Below are 15,013 nucleotides of genomic sequence, written 5' to 3'. Positions count from 1 at the left end.
TTCCAAACGTATCTAAATTTATTGCAATTCAACGGTCTGTGTTCATCTATCTCGGCCATTTAATACCACGTTTCCGATTAAGTTGATTTGTTATCACGGAATTAGATTTCGAACGAATATAACGTTATAACGGCGCGCAAACACGCGTGAATCTCTACCAAAAAGTCGAATTATATCTGGCAAAATGCCGAGCCGGTTAGGTCGGTAGGATGGGCGATGCTTTGGACGGTTGGACAGCGCGGTGACAAATTATAATATATATAAAACAATAGAGGACATCGTAACAATCGACCCCGCGTCCCCGCCTACGTGCTGCGTGAACATTATGCAACGTCCACTAGGTAATAAAATAATATACGCTCGCGCATAACCCCCGCTCATAAAGGTTTTACCCATGAATATTTTATACTGCTTAATTCCACGGGTGTTATAATCGCCGCGGGATGTAAATGCCCAACCGACCATTGCTCAAAAGTAATCTGCCGGATTCACGCAAACCGCTTACCGACAAACTTTCGCGGCTGAAAAGATGTTTACGATCTAATTAACAATTAATCTGCTTCCTGACCAAATGCAAAACTAAACTATCATTCCTTTCTCGTTGTTAACACTGGGATTCATATAAGGTTAAAAATAAGTACAATAATGCAACAACTAATTAATTCCACGTGAACATTTCATAAATCGTCACATTTCGCGAGCGAGTCCATTTGGGAAATCATACTTGGGCCGAGTGTCCCTTCGCGGATGCCAATAACTAAAATAATACGCAATACATCAGAGCCCGCACCAGAGATGTTCCGCACGGTGACATGTTTATGGCTGTCAATGCAACGTTCCGTTCCCGTGAGCCGCGAAGCGAGGGTCACGTCGGCAGTGTCTGATTTATAGTCCCGGTACATGACACTGCCTCAACTATTGCCTCAAAAACCGCGGATCTGTCGTCGGCGCGTGAACGTGTCGCGTTATGCAAATTACTAAACTCGTATAAGCATACGTGACACGCGACAGTCTTTAGTGTCGCTAAAGAATTCGGTGCGTAAAGAAATTCCATGTTTCAACCGTGTCGATTTTACTTTAGGTGCTTCTCGCATGCCTGGACCGTTGACACCTGTCAAATACTTGTCGCATGAACGGAGGCACGTACGCGGCGAGTCGTCGAAACGCTCGACGATAATAATGGCGAGAGTCTTGGCGAGGTCCTTTGGTCGCTCTTCTCGAGGACACATCGGCGCCTTCCTACCACTTGAAAAACGCATGTATGCGGCGCGTATACTGTGCGCGAAATGGAACAGTCCCAGTGTTACCGTCGTGCCTATATTAAACCGGTACGTGAGCTGTATATGTTCCGACGACGGTATTCGGGGCGTTTGAGTGTCACGGGATGAATATCAGGATAGCCGACATATCCGCAGCCAGAGAGATCTACCGAAAAGGGACGAAGTGAGAATGAAGAGTCCAAGAGGACGGCGACGAAGAAGGGCGATCGCGAATGTATGGAATTACAAGACACGCGAGACCATCGTCATCCCCGGATTCATCTCGCCCCGTACTCGGCAGCAATAACACGGCCAACCTAAAGGCACGTGTGGGATTTATCATCCTTGCAGTCTCTCTGACTTATATGCATCGTGAGAATATCTCATCGTTCTACAACCGTAACTGAAAATGACAATGTATCATATAAGGATAGAAGACGAAGAATATTCTACGTTTCGTTGGTCATGAATAACTAGGAAAATTTGTTCTTTGTTCTCTGCGGCAAATCTCTAAAAATATATTATTTTATAAAAAAAAAAAAAAACGAAAAAGCACCATTAAAGCTGGGAATTTAACATATTTATTGTAGAATTTAATCTATTGTTACAGTCGAGATAAAAATAAGCCGATAAAAAATTTGAATTTAAAATATTTATCAATTTGCATGACAGAATTGGAACCGCCGAATATAACCAACTATATCCCCCTGACAAATCTATCGTAAAAAAAAATATGCCGAAGAACATTCACGATACGTTCCGTCGTTCGGCTTGTGTATAAGTCCCATTTCCCTCGGTATTTCCTACGTGCAACGAATAAATCATCCTCCAGAGAGTCTTCCATCTGCATGAAATAGTGCTCCCCCGCGAAAAATGCCTTGTTGGCTGTCTCCGTAAAGTCGACGGCCATTCCTTCGATCAAAGTAACGTCTTTACGTGATCGAAGGCACATTCGTCGTCCCTCCATATTTCTAAAAGCTAAAAGCTCATTCAAGCGCGAATGATATAAAATGAAATAAAATGAATGAATCGTATATGCCGGCCTCGCGCGAATATATATATTAATTGCAAGTAATAATTCTAAGAAATTCTGTGTCGTAATGATACCGTTTATATGCTTGTAACGTTAATCACTTCGATTATCTATCCAGTTTGCGGTCATAAAGAAGATCGTAAAGACAATCCATAGAAATTGGAGTTTCCAAAAGATAACCTGGCGCATTAAATTTCAGGTAAGTCGTTTTGGCGAGCGCACCTAGTTGCATACGTAATTCTAGTTGCACCCACCTCCTACGCTTTAACGTAACTGCTTTCTACGCGGAACATGATAGCAGCATGTGCGCCCGAACTTCGTAACCTTACTCCATATCATGCGGTTCGACGGATTTCAAAAAGGCGTTACGCTGGATGTTGCGCTTTGGAAGATACTTCTCTAGACGTATGCAGAGTTATTAAAACGCATACATCGAAATAAACTTTCGTCTCCGAGACGTCATATAAAATCATTAGAATGTTCAAATGATAATGTATGGTTTCATCTCGAGATATAATGTAGATGTATCATATTGGTTCACGAACTGGAATTATCATTCTTTATCGCCACGAAAGCGCATCTGTGCCAAGAATATTTCGCAAAATAAAAACAGCCGCATTTCCCCAAAGTTAAACACCGTAAAGTTGTCCCGGCCGTGCGTTATGCTGGCCAAATGGTCTCGGACGGTCTAGGAACGGCGAGGCCGTTACTATTTGCATGAAATTTTGAAGCGACCCGGGCAAGTCGTTTCCATGCCATGCAAATCGGTAAGTAACACCGTACGACATCGAGAAAATCCCTGTCGAAAGACTCAGGTTGAAACGGGAAGAGAGAGAGGGAAGAAAGAGAGAGAGAGAGAGAGAGAGAGAGAGAGAGAGAGAGAGAGAGAGAGAGAGAGAGAGAGAGAGAGAACATTCAGTAGGGAGGGGTAGAAAACCTATCGTGGAAGGTGGATCGAGTTATTCGATGGTTCCGCGCGGAAATGATTCGCCGCATTATCGTCCCATTTGCGTAATCTAGTGTGAACGTTTAAATCCACTCACCACCTCACCGTCGTCTCCGCCGCCGCCAACGACGAGGCGTCAGGCTGTAACGAGCGCTGGTTCGACGAATATCTCGAAGCTTCCGTGCTTTATAGCACAGAAGATTTCTACCGATCTTCTATCACGTCGGCAGTTTCGGCACGTAAGATTCGGTGACGGTACGCGTATAAGGTCTCGACATCAAGAAATCTGTCGTTGCCGTGAGTATAAGATAAACTAGAAAATATAAATTTTCAACTATCTTCTTATAAAGTCAATAATATTGTGGAAAGAATTTGTAACGGCTTGGTTGTGTTTCTGCAAATCGATATTCCCGCGTGTTCTCGCCCGTGTATAACTGATGTGGAAATAATTAGTCACACCTTTGACCATTCTGAAATCAGTTCAACTCCGTCACACCTTGTGGTTATATACAGTCGGAGCATAGCCACCGTTTCGTTCGCACGACAGAATCCGCTTGACCTAACCGACATATTACAGGCGCCCTGGACGTGGGGCGTGGACGCTACCAGCATGCAACGTTTATTCCTCGCATGTAGGACTTATATACATCTCTCCAGTTGGCTTCTCCAACCCCTGTATTTCCATCCACCCACCCTCCCTCGACCAACCCCAGTAGCAAGTCTGTGGTTATAACGAGCGAGACGCGCCGCAGCTACCAACTAGACGAGTCTATAGCTGCTAGTCCCGACTGCCACTAGCTGCCGAGAGCTACCGACGACTATGGTTTAGTAGTGCAGGCACGCTCTCCGCACCGGTGTTCAACCTACATTAATCTCCCGCTGCGCCATCGAGAAAATAATAGAAAGTGAATCGCGACCGCCAACCGACCGCGTATCGCGAAAACTGCGGTTTGCCTAACTATTCTACCGGCTCGATTATTGGAATTATTAAAACACCAGGAAAAGAGTTTCCCCGTGGTCAGGTCTAGATTGACCGATGTTTTTTCATCGCTTTATTTATACTATTCGTATGCAATTCGTATTCATCTTGCAAAATAGATTACAAAATTCAAATTGTGACAAAAAACGATATTATAGCAACAAATTAAAAAAAATGTTCAAGATCTTTCATCCGAACGGGCGTGAATCATCTATATCATGTTTTTTACTCGTAATGAAATGTTTAGAAAGGTCGCTCGTTACTGCCAGTACGACTGTTGAACCACCGCGCGTCAGCTTCAAAGGCGAGCAAGAGATCGACCTCTCTTGTCGATAAACGCCCCGATGAGCACAATAATGAGCCTATAATGTTTTCGTGTCAAAAATCGAGCCGGGTAGAGCGTGCAACCAGAGAGGAGGCGTTGGACCGTGAATTGTTATACGGGCGTGCAATTTGTATGGTTTACACGGTGACACCGCTTGTCCGCCCGAGCGTTACTATCGCTCTCGAATCAGGGGAGATACTCTAATCCGTCGATAAAGGCCGAATTGATTTTACGAGCTGAAACGACGATGTAGATCGTGCGAATTGCTCGCATAACACGCAGGGGTATTATGGCCGACGCACGCGGTGATGTCCATTTTAACAACAAAAATATTCGACAGGCTTTAAAAAAAAAATAGGTCAGTTGATGTGATGATGGAAATTTCACCAATTCTGCGGATTTTCGTCGTGCCTCGTGAATCACAAATATTTTGCCGAAATGGATTGTACAATTATTAACAATTTAATTCCACAAATTTCTAATTAATCCTTTTTTTCCTATGCCAATTTGTTATTATAAACCAGCAGCAAATTCCATTTCTCTGTGAAAAATAACAAATTTATCTGTATAATATACATATTTTCAAATAAAGTATACTATAATTTTTTAGATTTTCGCTCATTTTCCGATTTCATCCATTGTCTCCTAAGCTTGGATTGCATTTTATATTTCCCATATATACACTAAAAAAAATCCAAAAAAATATTTATTAGGAGCCTCCTAATAGCATATTTATTTATTTTTTACACATATTTATTTAAAATTAAATATTTTTATTTCAATTGAATAAAAATATCTAATTGTAAATAAATATGTGTAAAAAGTAAGTAAATAATGCTATTAGAAGCCACCTAATAAATATTTTTTTGGATTAAAATATTTTTTTCTCAGTGTATAAATGTAAGAAAAAATATTTATCTCTCGAATACCAAAGATATTGCTTAAATAGCCCGTAACAATCTAGTTTCACTTACGGTCCTTACTGAAGATAAATTCGTGTCCATAAAATCTAATCAATATTTTACGTAATTTTTGTCTACATTCTTCGACATCGACGTTACCCGACACTCTCTTTCTTCGTAGATATGGCCGACGAAAAGCGAGTAAAAGGCAAGTCGTGCACCTTAAGTAAATAATGAGACCCTTTCCGCGAAAACTCGCGATACAGACGAGGATCCATGCCGTGGTTGTCTTTCCGCGCGCTGAACATTTTATAGAGTAGCGAACATTACGATGCATAAAGTGTAACAATAAATCAGAATATAAGTTACGTAGCCACTTCTGCCTCCGTAACGCCACTCCGCAAGCGCGATAGATGTTTCTCCACTTCTGTCTCGTCCTATTCCGCACCTTCCGCCTTTCGGATTCTCTCCTATTTTCTTCCGTCTACTCTCAGATACTCTCTACATCGAGAAGGCGTGGACGAAGACGTTCTGATCTTCGTTTCGCAACGCTATGTCACTTGTTTTTTAATCTCTTTAATCCTACATAGATCACGCCTATTCGATTGGTCATCGATACGTTAAAAACTCAACATAAGAGATTCGCTCGGTGACGTTTAGCAACGCGGTCATTCCTCCATGATTAGGCATAAGCTCGGTCAAATATTGGAAATCGCCGTAATAGGAAGTGAGGTCGAGAAACGAGAAGACGCGAACACGTTCTATGCGCTCTTTCCATTTCTTTAACCGCACGTGCCCGGCATCGCGAACATTCAATGCATAAGAAGCACGATCGAATATAAATCATGCCTTTGTATTTTTGCCCGGCAATCCCGCGGAGACAGTTGAATAATTTCTGAAACGCCTCTGTACGTGCTCGGACGCCGTAATTTATGGTGCGCGAGAGTAACGCTCGCTTGGATCGCCCTGGTACACAATGCGTCCCGCTCTACTGAGGAGGCATGATCGTTACCATTTTATGCGTCTACATGGGAGACGCTTAATTCAGAAAAAAAAGTAAAAATCATTATTGTATAATGTCTCCCTAATAAATTTATAAAATCTCTTTTTTAATTCAGAAAAAGGAGAAAAGGGGGTAGAAGTCATTATTGTAGTGTCGCCCTAATAAATTTAAAAAAAATATCTTTTTTCATCATATCAAAAAACCCTAATGAATTTAAAAAATATCTCTTTTCCTCGTCATATCAAAAAATCATATGACTGCATACTACGGTGGTTAGATTGTTACACAGCAACGTGATATTCGACATCTCGACTTCTCGCTACTTCGAAGAATAACAGCCTTTACCGCGCAAACAATGACATGTAACTAAAGCATTCGCAGAAATTGATGCGAAGAATGTAAATGGTGAGGCGTGAGCGCCTATTATGGCCTAGGAAACGTTTCGTTGGAAGTATACTGTTTTATTCGCTCCTGAATACTGGTTCGACAAAACGAGGCGGGGTTCCGGTCATTGGCGATCCTATTACACAACTGTATCAGGTTGCCAGATATTACTGCCTCCACGGCCAGGTCATAAAAATTGATAAAACCGTCCCCTGCGGGAGTAGTCCGGGATAACTCGAGACAATCAACGAGCTTATTGGGCTAACGCTTTTGCTCGAGTTAACTGGTGTAATTGCCTGGGGATTACTCTCGTTTCGTTAACCCTACATGGTACGCTCACTGCGATCGCACCTCGCCCATCGATCATCCCCTATTTCTTTTATCCTCTTTCCTGCGCGTGTACGGCGATACGGTTGCATTTAACCGCGTGTCGCGCGTCAATATCTTGTCTATAACGTTAACTTACACATACAACTTATATATCGCCGATCAAATTGACATCGATGCTCAAATTATCACAGTATACACATTAATCGTAATCCTGCAGGAAAAAAAAGAAAAATCTCGAGTTACATATACAGAATTCTAGATCAATTCTAAAAACAATGTAGATACATTTTTCTTGGTTTAACGTAATACTTAAAAAAAAATTAAATATACTTTCACCTTCATTAAACAAGTGCAAGTTTCCATGCTCAAATAATGTTTTTTATTTGATTTTTTTTCTAAAATCTAACAAGATTAAACGTTATTGCTTCAAAATTGCAGCATTTTCTTTATCTCTCGCGCGAATCATAATTAGCAGCGAGTTATATAGAAAACAAAGAAATGTACGTTTTTCGGCTCGCTTATTTTCAATTAGAGAGCCGAGAACTGCGTGACATTTCGAGCAGCAAGAAGAGTACCGACAACAGCAGAAAATGGTCGTTTCCTATACCGTCTCCTACCTTGCGAGACTCGCCGTTAATTTTAAACGTCGTAAATCACCCAGAATACCCTTCGCGCACGTCAGCTTCACTCAGCAGCCTCTGTCTAGAGGTGCTTTATGGATTCATCTCGAGCGAAGCTAACAGGTTGATAAAAAGAACGAAAAACGATGGGATACCGACGCGTAAATAACGTTACATCATCAGGACCTCTTATTTCCATGACGATCGTTCTCGCTATCTAAATTAATGACTGCCGTCATTATTATGATAAAATCAAACTTTACATATTGAGAGAGACTTCAGTAAAACTAACTCATTAAGTTAAATTAATAAAATTTCTCACAAACAAATGACAAAAATTAATTAATAAATAGTTTAAAAAATTAAAAGAACAAAAATACTTATGTTAATTTTGTTGTAAATTTTATGTTCAAATAAGTCAAGTCAGTAAGTAATTAATTTCTAATAATTGTACACTAGTTTATCACACATTAAAGAATTATGTTATAAAATTATAAATAAAAATATATTTTAATCGTATTATATCGTTATGAATTAATTAAAATTGAAAAGTACGGAAAAGAATAAGAGAAGGTTAAACTCGGACAATTACAGTATAACCGCGATTGTCGAAGTCTCTGATTAGATGAGGACTAACGCTAATGCCAGCAGAATCCGGCAGCTTTGGCTGTGGGTGGTGGTCAACGGCAGACCAAAGGGAAGAGTAAACGAGCAAAAGGGTAAAAGGGACCGGTGATGCAATGAACCGGTAAACTGATGCGGCTCCAACGACGCCCAAATTGATTTACTTGACAAAGATTGAGTTACCGAATTAGAACCGGACAGTAAAACGGCCCCGTTCGACCGTTATTCAAACCTAGCACCCTAATGATGCGACAGGATCGCTTTGTTTATGCTTGAGAGCTGCTCTGTCAGGATTATCCTCGTCTCGTCCAGTCGAGCTTTCGAAAAGTGATCGCCGAATTACCTTATTAAGGAAAAATAATGGACTGAATCATTCTGAGAGCTGTAAATGGAGTCGTTCAATCTTTCGAAAAACAGCACAGAAAATCTAAAAATAGACGCAAGCCGTATTCACGATCTAACATTGTGTCAAAAAATGTACGTAGTCCACGTTGACTCGAGCGAAAAATATGAAAATGCGAGTGACATGATTTTCGGGAATATAAAGCGCTGTATTGCGTGAAACATTTATCCGTCAGCAGGTGCATTATCACGTCGGGAAAGTTGGAGCACGACGAAAAGTCAAGGCAAAAAAAAAAAGAAGTAAGGCAAAGAGCAAACGGAAATTATATCGAGCCAAGAGTACGGCAAGGCAAGATATTTTTGCGTTCTATGTACTAATTTCGGAGAGTGCATATTGCCCCTTACGGAACGATGCAAACTGGAGAGTAAAATTACTATAAATATTATAACGCAAAAAGTATGCAACGCGTTCATGCCAAGATGTCTAGCTTAGAACGCGTTTGCTCCCATATGCTCTCGCGTTCTCTCTCATTTCCCTTCATCCTGGTGTTACCGCTTATATCCACTATCACATACGTGTGCCAACCGAAAAACAAAGCTCTTACTCTTCTCTACGAAGCAATAACTATCTTTCTGCTTTGCGTAACTAAAAGAGCAAGCATCTGCTTTCGCATAAGAAAGCAAGGATGCTTTTCTAACGATTACAATTGGCTAGAAGCGAAGAGAAAAGGTCACGGAAAACGGGCAAGTTTTTCGATGAAAAAAACTGACAAATCTAAAAATTACGATGCATTAAGACCGAGTGACTTCTCTCAGTATGTCAGTATTGTAAGACGACGGTTATTGGAATTCCCATTTCCCCACGAAACTGCCAAATCGGATCGCCGAGTGATTCCGGCAGGACTGCAGTCTGTTCGCTGCATCTCTATGACGGTCTATCCTCGTCCCACTATCTCTCGATAAAGACGAAGAACCAATCTCCGGCATATCGGACGTAAAAGCGTCCATAAACCAACGATAAAGCGACAATGTCGGTAACTTTTTGGAAACCAGATGACAAAACGAAACTATCGAATGCCAACAGAATGGTATCGCTTTGTGCACTACTCGCAATCACGTACGTCCGAGCTGCAATATCAAGTCGCAATCGGCTATTTGTAATGTACTTTACGACGTTTATTAGTCTCAATCTTTTTTATCTTTATAGAGGACAATTACAGATTGGTATACCAACATTCATTTATTAAAAGAAAAAAGGTATTTCCATAAATTTATGTGTATAACAATAAAAACTCTAAAATTTTGTTGATGGAATTTTCAAATAAAAGAGTTTTAATATTTGTTAACCATAAGCGCAGGCAGTGGAAAAATTAAATTTCCGGTAGAGTAAATAGCCGGTATTTTATATCCACTTTTCCTCATATATGTCGAGTAGAAAACATTACCAGTCGCAAAACTCCAGTGTTGGAACGTAATAGCTTAATGACGACAAATACGGTAAAATTTAACATTTGCTCGGCATGATGCGTCACGTAAACATAAAGAGCCCGCGGAGAATTATCGAAAGCACCGTTTTGCGTTTCGTTATTTAAACGTTGCATTTTTATTCTGCAAAACAACAAGAATCTGATATATTGCATGGAATAGAAACTTGCCAAACAAAGTTAGAACTGAAAAAAAATACGAACTTGTATTATTTGTCGCGCTAAGTTAGAAACGTTAAAATAACAAAAAAAGAATATTAATTTTCTTATATTGTAGTTAAAAAACGATAAACTTCATAGATTCATCTTTAAATAAAAAAATAAACTTCATTTACAGAAAGATATATTTATCTTTGATTATCTATAATTTCTATACTGTTGGTATCTCAACATTTTTATTAAAAAACAACTCACTCTGTGTTAACTAAATACATACAATAATTAAATACAATCCCATCTCAAAATAAATGAAGGAGAAAAATACGAGGACAGATTATTTTAATTTTATAAAAAGAAAATCAAGATTAATTATTTTGATGTATATCTGTGTCACCCTAATTGGGGACAGGATTATCATGTTTCCCAAAATATCTCGGACCCCAATGATAGATCAAATGAGACGAGCCGGTGCGACGAGCCGATGCGGCAAAATGAAATAAAAAAAGATGAAATAGAGGTTTCATTATTTTCGCCGGATACATTTCTAGCGACTTAGGAAATGTCAGGTGACGTGACAAACGATCGGGCCATTTTCTTGAGAATTAAATACGCCCGGCGCACTCGCCGACCGCTGTCGCAGACGAGCCAGCGTAACAGTGGCGAAACGAGCGGAAAAAAAAATAAAAAAGAAGCATTTCTTTCTCTCTCTCTTCCTTTCTTGTCTAAGATACTTCTGCAGTTTATTAAGATACAATAATCTTGATAACGATATTGCACCGGCGCGGTGGTGCGACGACTGAGGAAATAATCACCTCCACAAAATTGTAAAATTTTCGATGGTATTTATATCCGACCGTGATGATTGAATTACATAATGCAATGTACATGATTTTTTATCATTTTAACAGTCTCGCGTTCATGTAAATCGATACGCAAAACGAATCGAAATTTAAAGCGCACCGTTTTACCAGATTAATAAATATTAATAAAATTTAATCACAATTATAGCCGTTGAACTACTGTTTTTTGATAATCGCAAGAGAGGATAATCAAGTGTGATTAGAAAATTGAATAAAATCTTACTTTTAATCCATTTATTATGAATTTAAAAAAAACTACTTTTATACTGTTCCATAGAGTTAAACATAAAAAGCATTATTCTGTTATGGTAATAAAAATTAAAAGATAAGTAAAGCATCCGTATCAATTCTACATAACCGCAATTCGCTCGTGCTGCTACGCATTATTAATGTAACCCGATAATCCTATGTGCAGCAAAGCAATAGTAAACCATGCCTTGTATCCAAGGGAGAATGAGTTACGCCATTACAGAAGCTCGAAGCTATAACATTACAAGGCTAAATTCTAGCGATTCGTAACGCTACACTATGGTGACAACTGCTTTCAACGTGCAATTAGCGGAATTATATTTGGATAGTATTGTACTGCTAATCTTATTTCAAATAGGATCTATCTAGAAGCAAGTTAATCTCATCAAGTGTTAATTCAAATATTGTTAGTATTTCCCTCTCTGTCTTTGCATCAACTTTTAAGATATAAAATATGTCTAAAAAGATTTTTAGACATATCCTGTATTAAGAAATTCTCACGTCTAAAAAATTCTTACAGCATCTTTTCACAATTATATTCCGTTAATGATGTTCTAAAATAACTTCATACAAATTACACCGCTCAACTATCTTTCATAAGAAATAAAAATTGGAGTTTCTAAAGATATCAAATAATCAAATAAATATTACAGCAAAACCTCGGTGGTCTGTTTTAGCGAGAAACAATCGGAATGCGAAGGTAATCCGAGAAACCTGAGGGATACATGCGTGGTACCGACGGATCTACTGATTCGTCGCAACAGGGTGCAAAGTGCAAGGAGATGTAGAGACGGGAGTATAGGTGGAAGAAGATAACGGTGGCTCTGATGAAACGACGGATGTAACGGATAGCGACGCAGGTATACCAGCAGTCCACGGGGTGACGGGCCAGTTTATTGCACAGGATTAAACCTCCACGTGACTGGAGCCTTCGAGACCAGTCTTTCTCTCTCTTTCTCTTCTTTGAATTCTTTTTATCTTACATTTCACGAGAGATCTTTCCTCTATTTTACACATGTGTATCTTTTGCCCTATCGCAAAGTTATTCTTCAATCTCACTTTCGCTTCTAAATTTGATCTCAAAAATATCACTAAAATCGTGCTTTTTAAAGATTTTTACTTTGATAAACATCAAGATATAAATTCGTAACCAGCTGATACTATATACGTTTTGTACGAATAAAAGAAAAATTTTCATTTACTTTAAAATAAAATCGGAATCAACGAAAAGTCGATTGTATTTGAAATTAAAAATTAAAATATGAATATATTCTCGTAATTATCATTTCAGTAAAATCAACTAATTTCAATACATGGAATAAAATCTTACAATGACGAGATATGAAGAATCGCAATCCGTCTTTAATTCGCTTGATTACTGCGCGTGTCCGATTCAATTTGAAGGCGAAAATTCAGCTTGTCCGATGATTCTGTTGAACGAGAAACGGTAGTTCGGCCACGTCCGAGATCGGGAAATTGCGCGCGACACCGGAGAGACCGGGGATTCTAACGAATGAACAAATGACGACGCGAATGTACGCGGTTGAATTCGACGACAATTACATCCCGATTTTAACGTGCGCCTCTATGCGACCGCTGGCGTCGTTCCTGCGAATGCGGTAAGCAATTCCCATTCGTATCGCCGAGCCGAGAGGAACCCCGGGGCCCATTCGAGCGAATTGGGCTAAGCTGAATGGATCGCGTGGCATCAGGAAGCTATTTGTTCGATCGCAACAATGGACGAGAGCCCGAAGATCGGTGTGCGCGCAACGGGGATTACCGGCTACGGTATTAAGATAAAGAGAAGTACTTCGCAACGGTACGACGCGCGCCTCTAAATCAGCGTCAGTCTGGGTGCAAATGAAACGCAAACGACGTTGGATACGACACGTTTACAGTGTACGATACAACGCCGTCTGATTTAACTTCGCGATAATTTCGTAATACGGTTACCGCGAGCGTACAATTTATTACCGAAACATATTTCGATTCGCCCATCTCATTAGTACTGCTCGGACAATGTAACTAGCAAATAGAATTATCTATAACAATTGAGAGTAATTCCCTCGCGAAACGTAAATGCGCGTCGCACATGGCGTATTATAATTTTCACGTTGAATTCGAAACATTACGTTTGCGGAATCGATCGATTCAACGAGAATGCGAATTTGAATTGCAGTCTAATTTATTCTAAAAAAAAAAAAACACGAATTTATGATGCAAAATAATTATATCTTAAAACATTACGCGTTAATCGTTCCAACAATATATATATATATATATATATAAAGTTGCCCCAAAATGACACCCTAATATATATATATATATATATATATATATATATATATATATATATATATGTATATTAGGGTGTCATTTTGGGGCAACTTTTTTTTTCATTTTACGAATAGCATATATACTTCCAGAAAGATAAAATAAAATACCTCTTAAAATTTTAGCCCTTAATATTAACAGGTCGCTTATCGCAATTTTTTATTTTTTATTTAGTAAGATAGAAAAAATTTTATAGCTATCTAACAAACAGTAATACAGCATTGCGCCACATAGATTTTCTGTAGTAAATTTACCGCTCTACAAAAAGATCTCTTATCATTTTTTCATAAATTCAACCGTTCAAAAGATATTCAAAGTTAAAGTTTGATAAATTTTATAAAACTTGTTGGCGCAATGCTGTATAACTGTTTGTTAGATAGTTATAAATTATTTCTGTCTTACTAAATGAAAAATAAAAAATCGCGATGAGCGACCTGTTAATATTAATATTAAGGGCTAAAATTTTAACAGGTATCTTATTTTACCTTCCTGGAAGTATATATGCTATTCGTAAAATGAAAAAAAAAAAGATGCCCCAAAATGACACACCCTAATGTATGTATATATATATATATATATATATATATATATCATTATGCATTACATAAAATAACGTGAATTTTCATAAGTGTGAAATAACAACGTTCATTTTCTGCGTTTTTCACGAGATTAACTTTGCGGTTTAACTTCACTGTGCTCTTGCCGGAAAATCAGCGATTTAATTAGCCTGAAATAAATTCGTCGATCCTCGTATGCGTCAACACCGTCAGGCATCGTCCCATGACTCTCGTGGAATCCTAAATCTCGGTAACTGCAAATTGGGAGCGCGCAACAGTTCACTTTGAGCGACCCACCGATCCGCGATTTTCCACGACGAAAGCAGACGCGGCTGCGGTGCAGAATGAATGGATCGTAGAATGCAAACGAGCAACGTTGGAAAGTTGGCAGATTATTTCGAGCTTGCACGCGTGCATTACCGGACTAGGCTAACATTCGACGTAATTAGCGGGAAAACTCTACCGGTGACGCTATAGCAAGTATAGCGCAATTGTGCATCACTCTTGGCCGCTGTTGAACAAGTGCAAACTCGTCAGGAATGTACGTGTTCGTGCAGACCCGGAGAGCAAACTCGAACACAAAGCTGAAGGTGCAATCTTCATCCAGTATGTTTGCACGCGCC

The 15,013-nt window shown here is 39.2% G+C and overlaps 2 protein-coding genes across 2 annotated transcripts in view; one reads left to right on the top strand and one right to left on the bottom strand.

Moving 5' to 3' along the window:
- Positions 1-12,596, top strand: part of LOC143897439 (uncharacterized) — a 188,004-nt gene extending 175,408 nt beyond the window's left edge. The window contains exon 3 of the mRNA XM_077406129.1: positions 12,177-12,596. Coding sequence (XP_077262255.1) covers positions 12,177-12,217 — 41 coding nt within the window. The 3' untranslated portion in view covers positions 12,218-12,596. The remainder of the gene's footprint in view (positions 1-12,176) is intronic.
- Mib1 (E3 ubiquitin-protein ligase mind bomb 1) overlaps positions 1-15,013 on the bottom strand; it is a 369,291-nt gene that overhangs the window by 335,453 nt on the left and 18,825 nt on the right. The gene's annotated exons all lie outside the window — the stretch shown is intronic.

Source organism: Temnothorax americanus, unplaced genomic scaffold (assembly GCF_048541705.1).
Source record: "Temnothorax americanus isolate GAGA-0224 unplaced genomic scaffold, ASM4854170v1 Scaffold1, whole genome shotgun sequence".
Lineage (NCBI taxonomy): Eukaryota > Metazoa > Arthropoda > Insecta > Hymenoptera > Formicidae > Temnothorax > Temnothorax americanus.
This window is presented reverse-complemented; position numbering and strand designations above follow the sequence as displayed.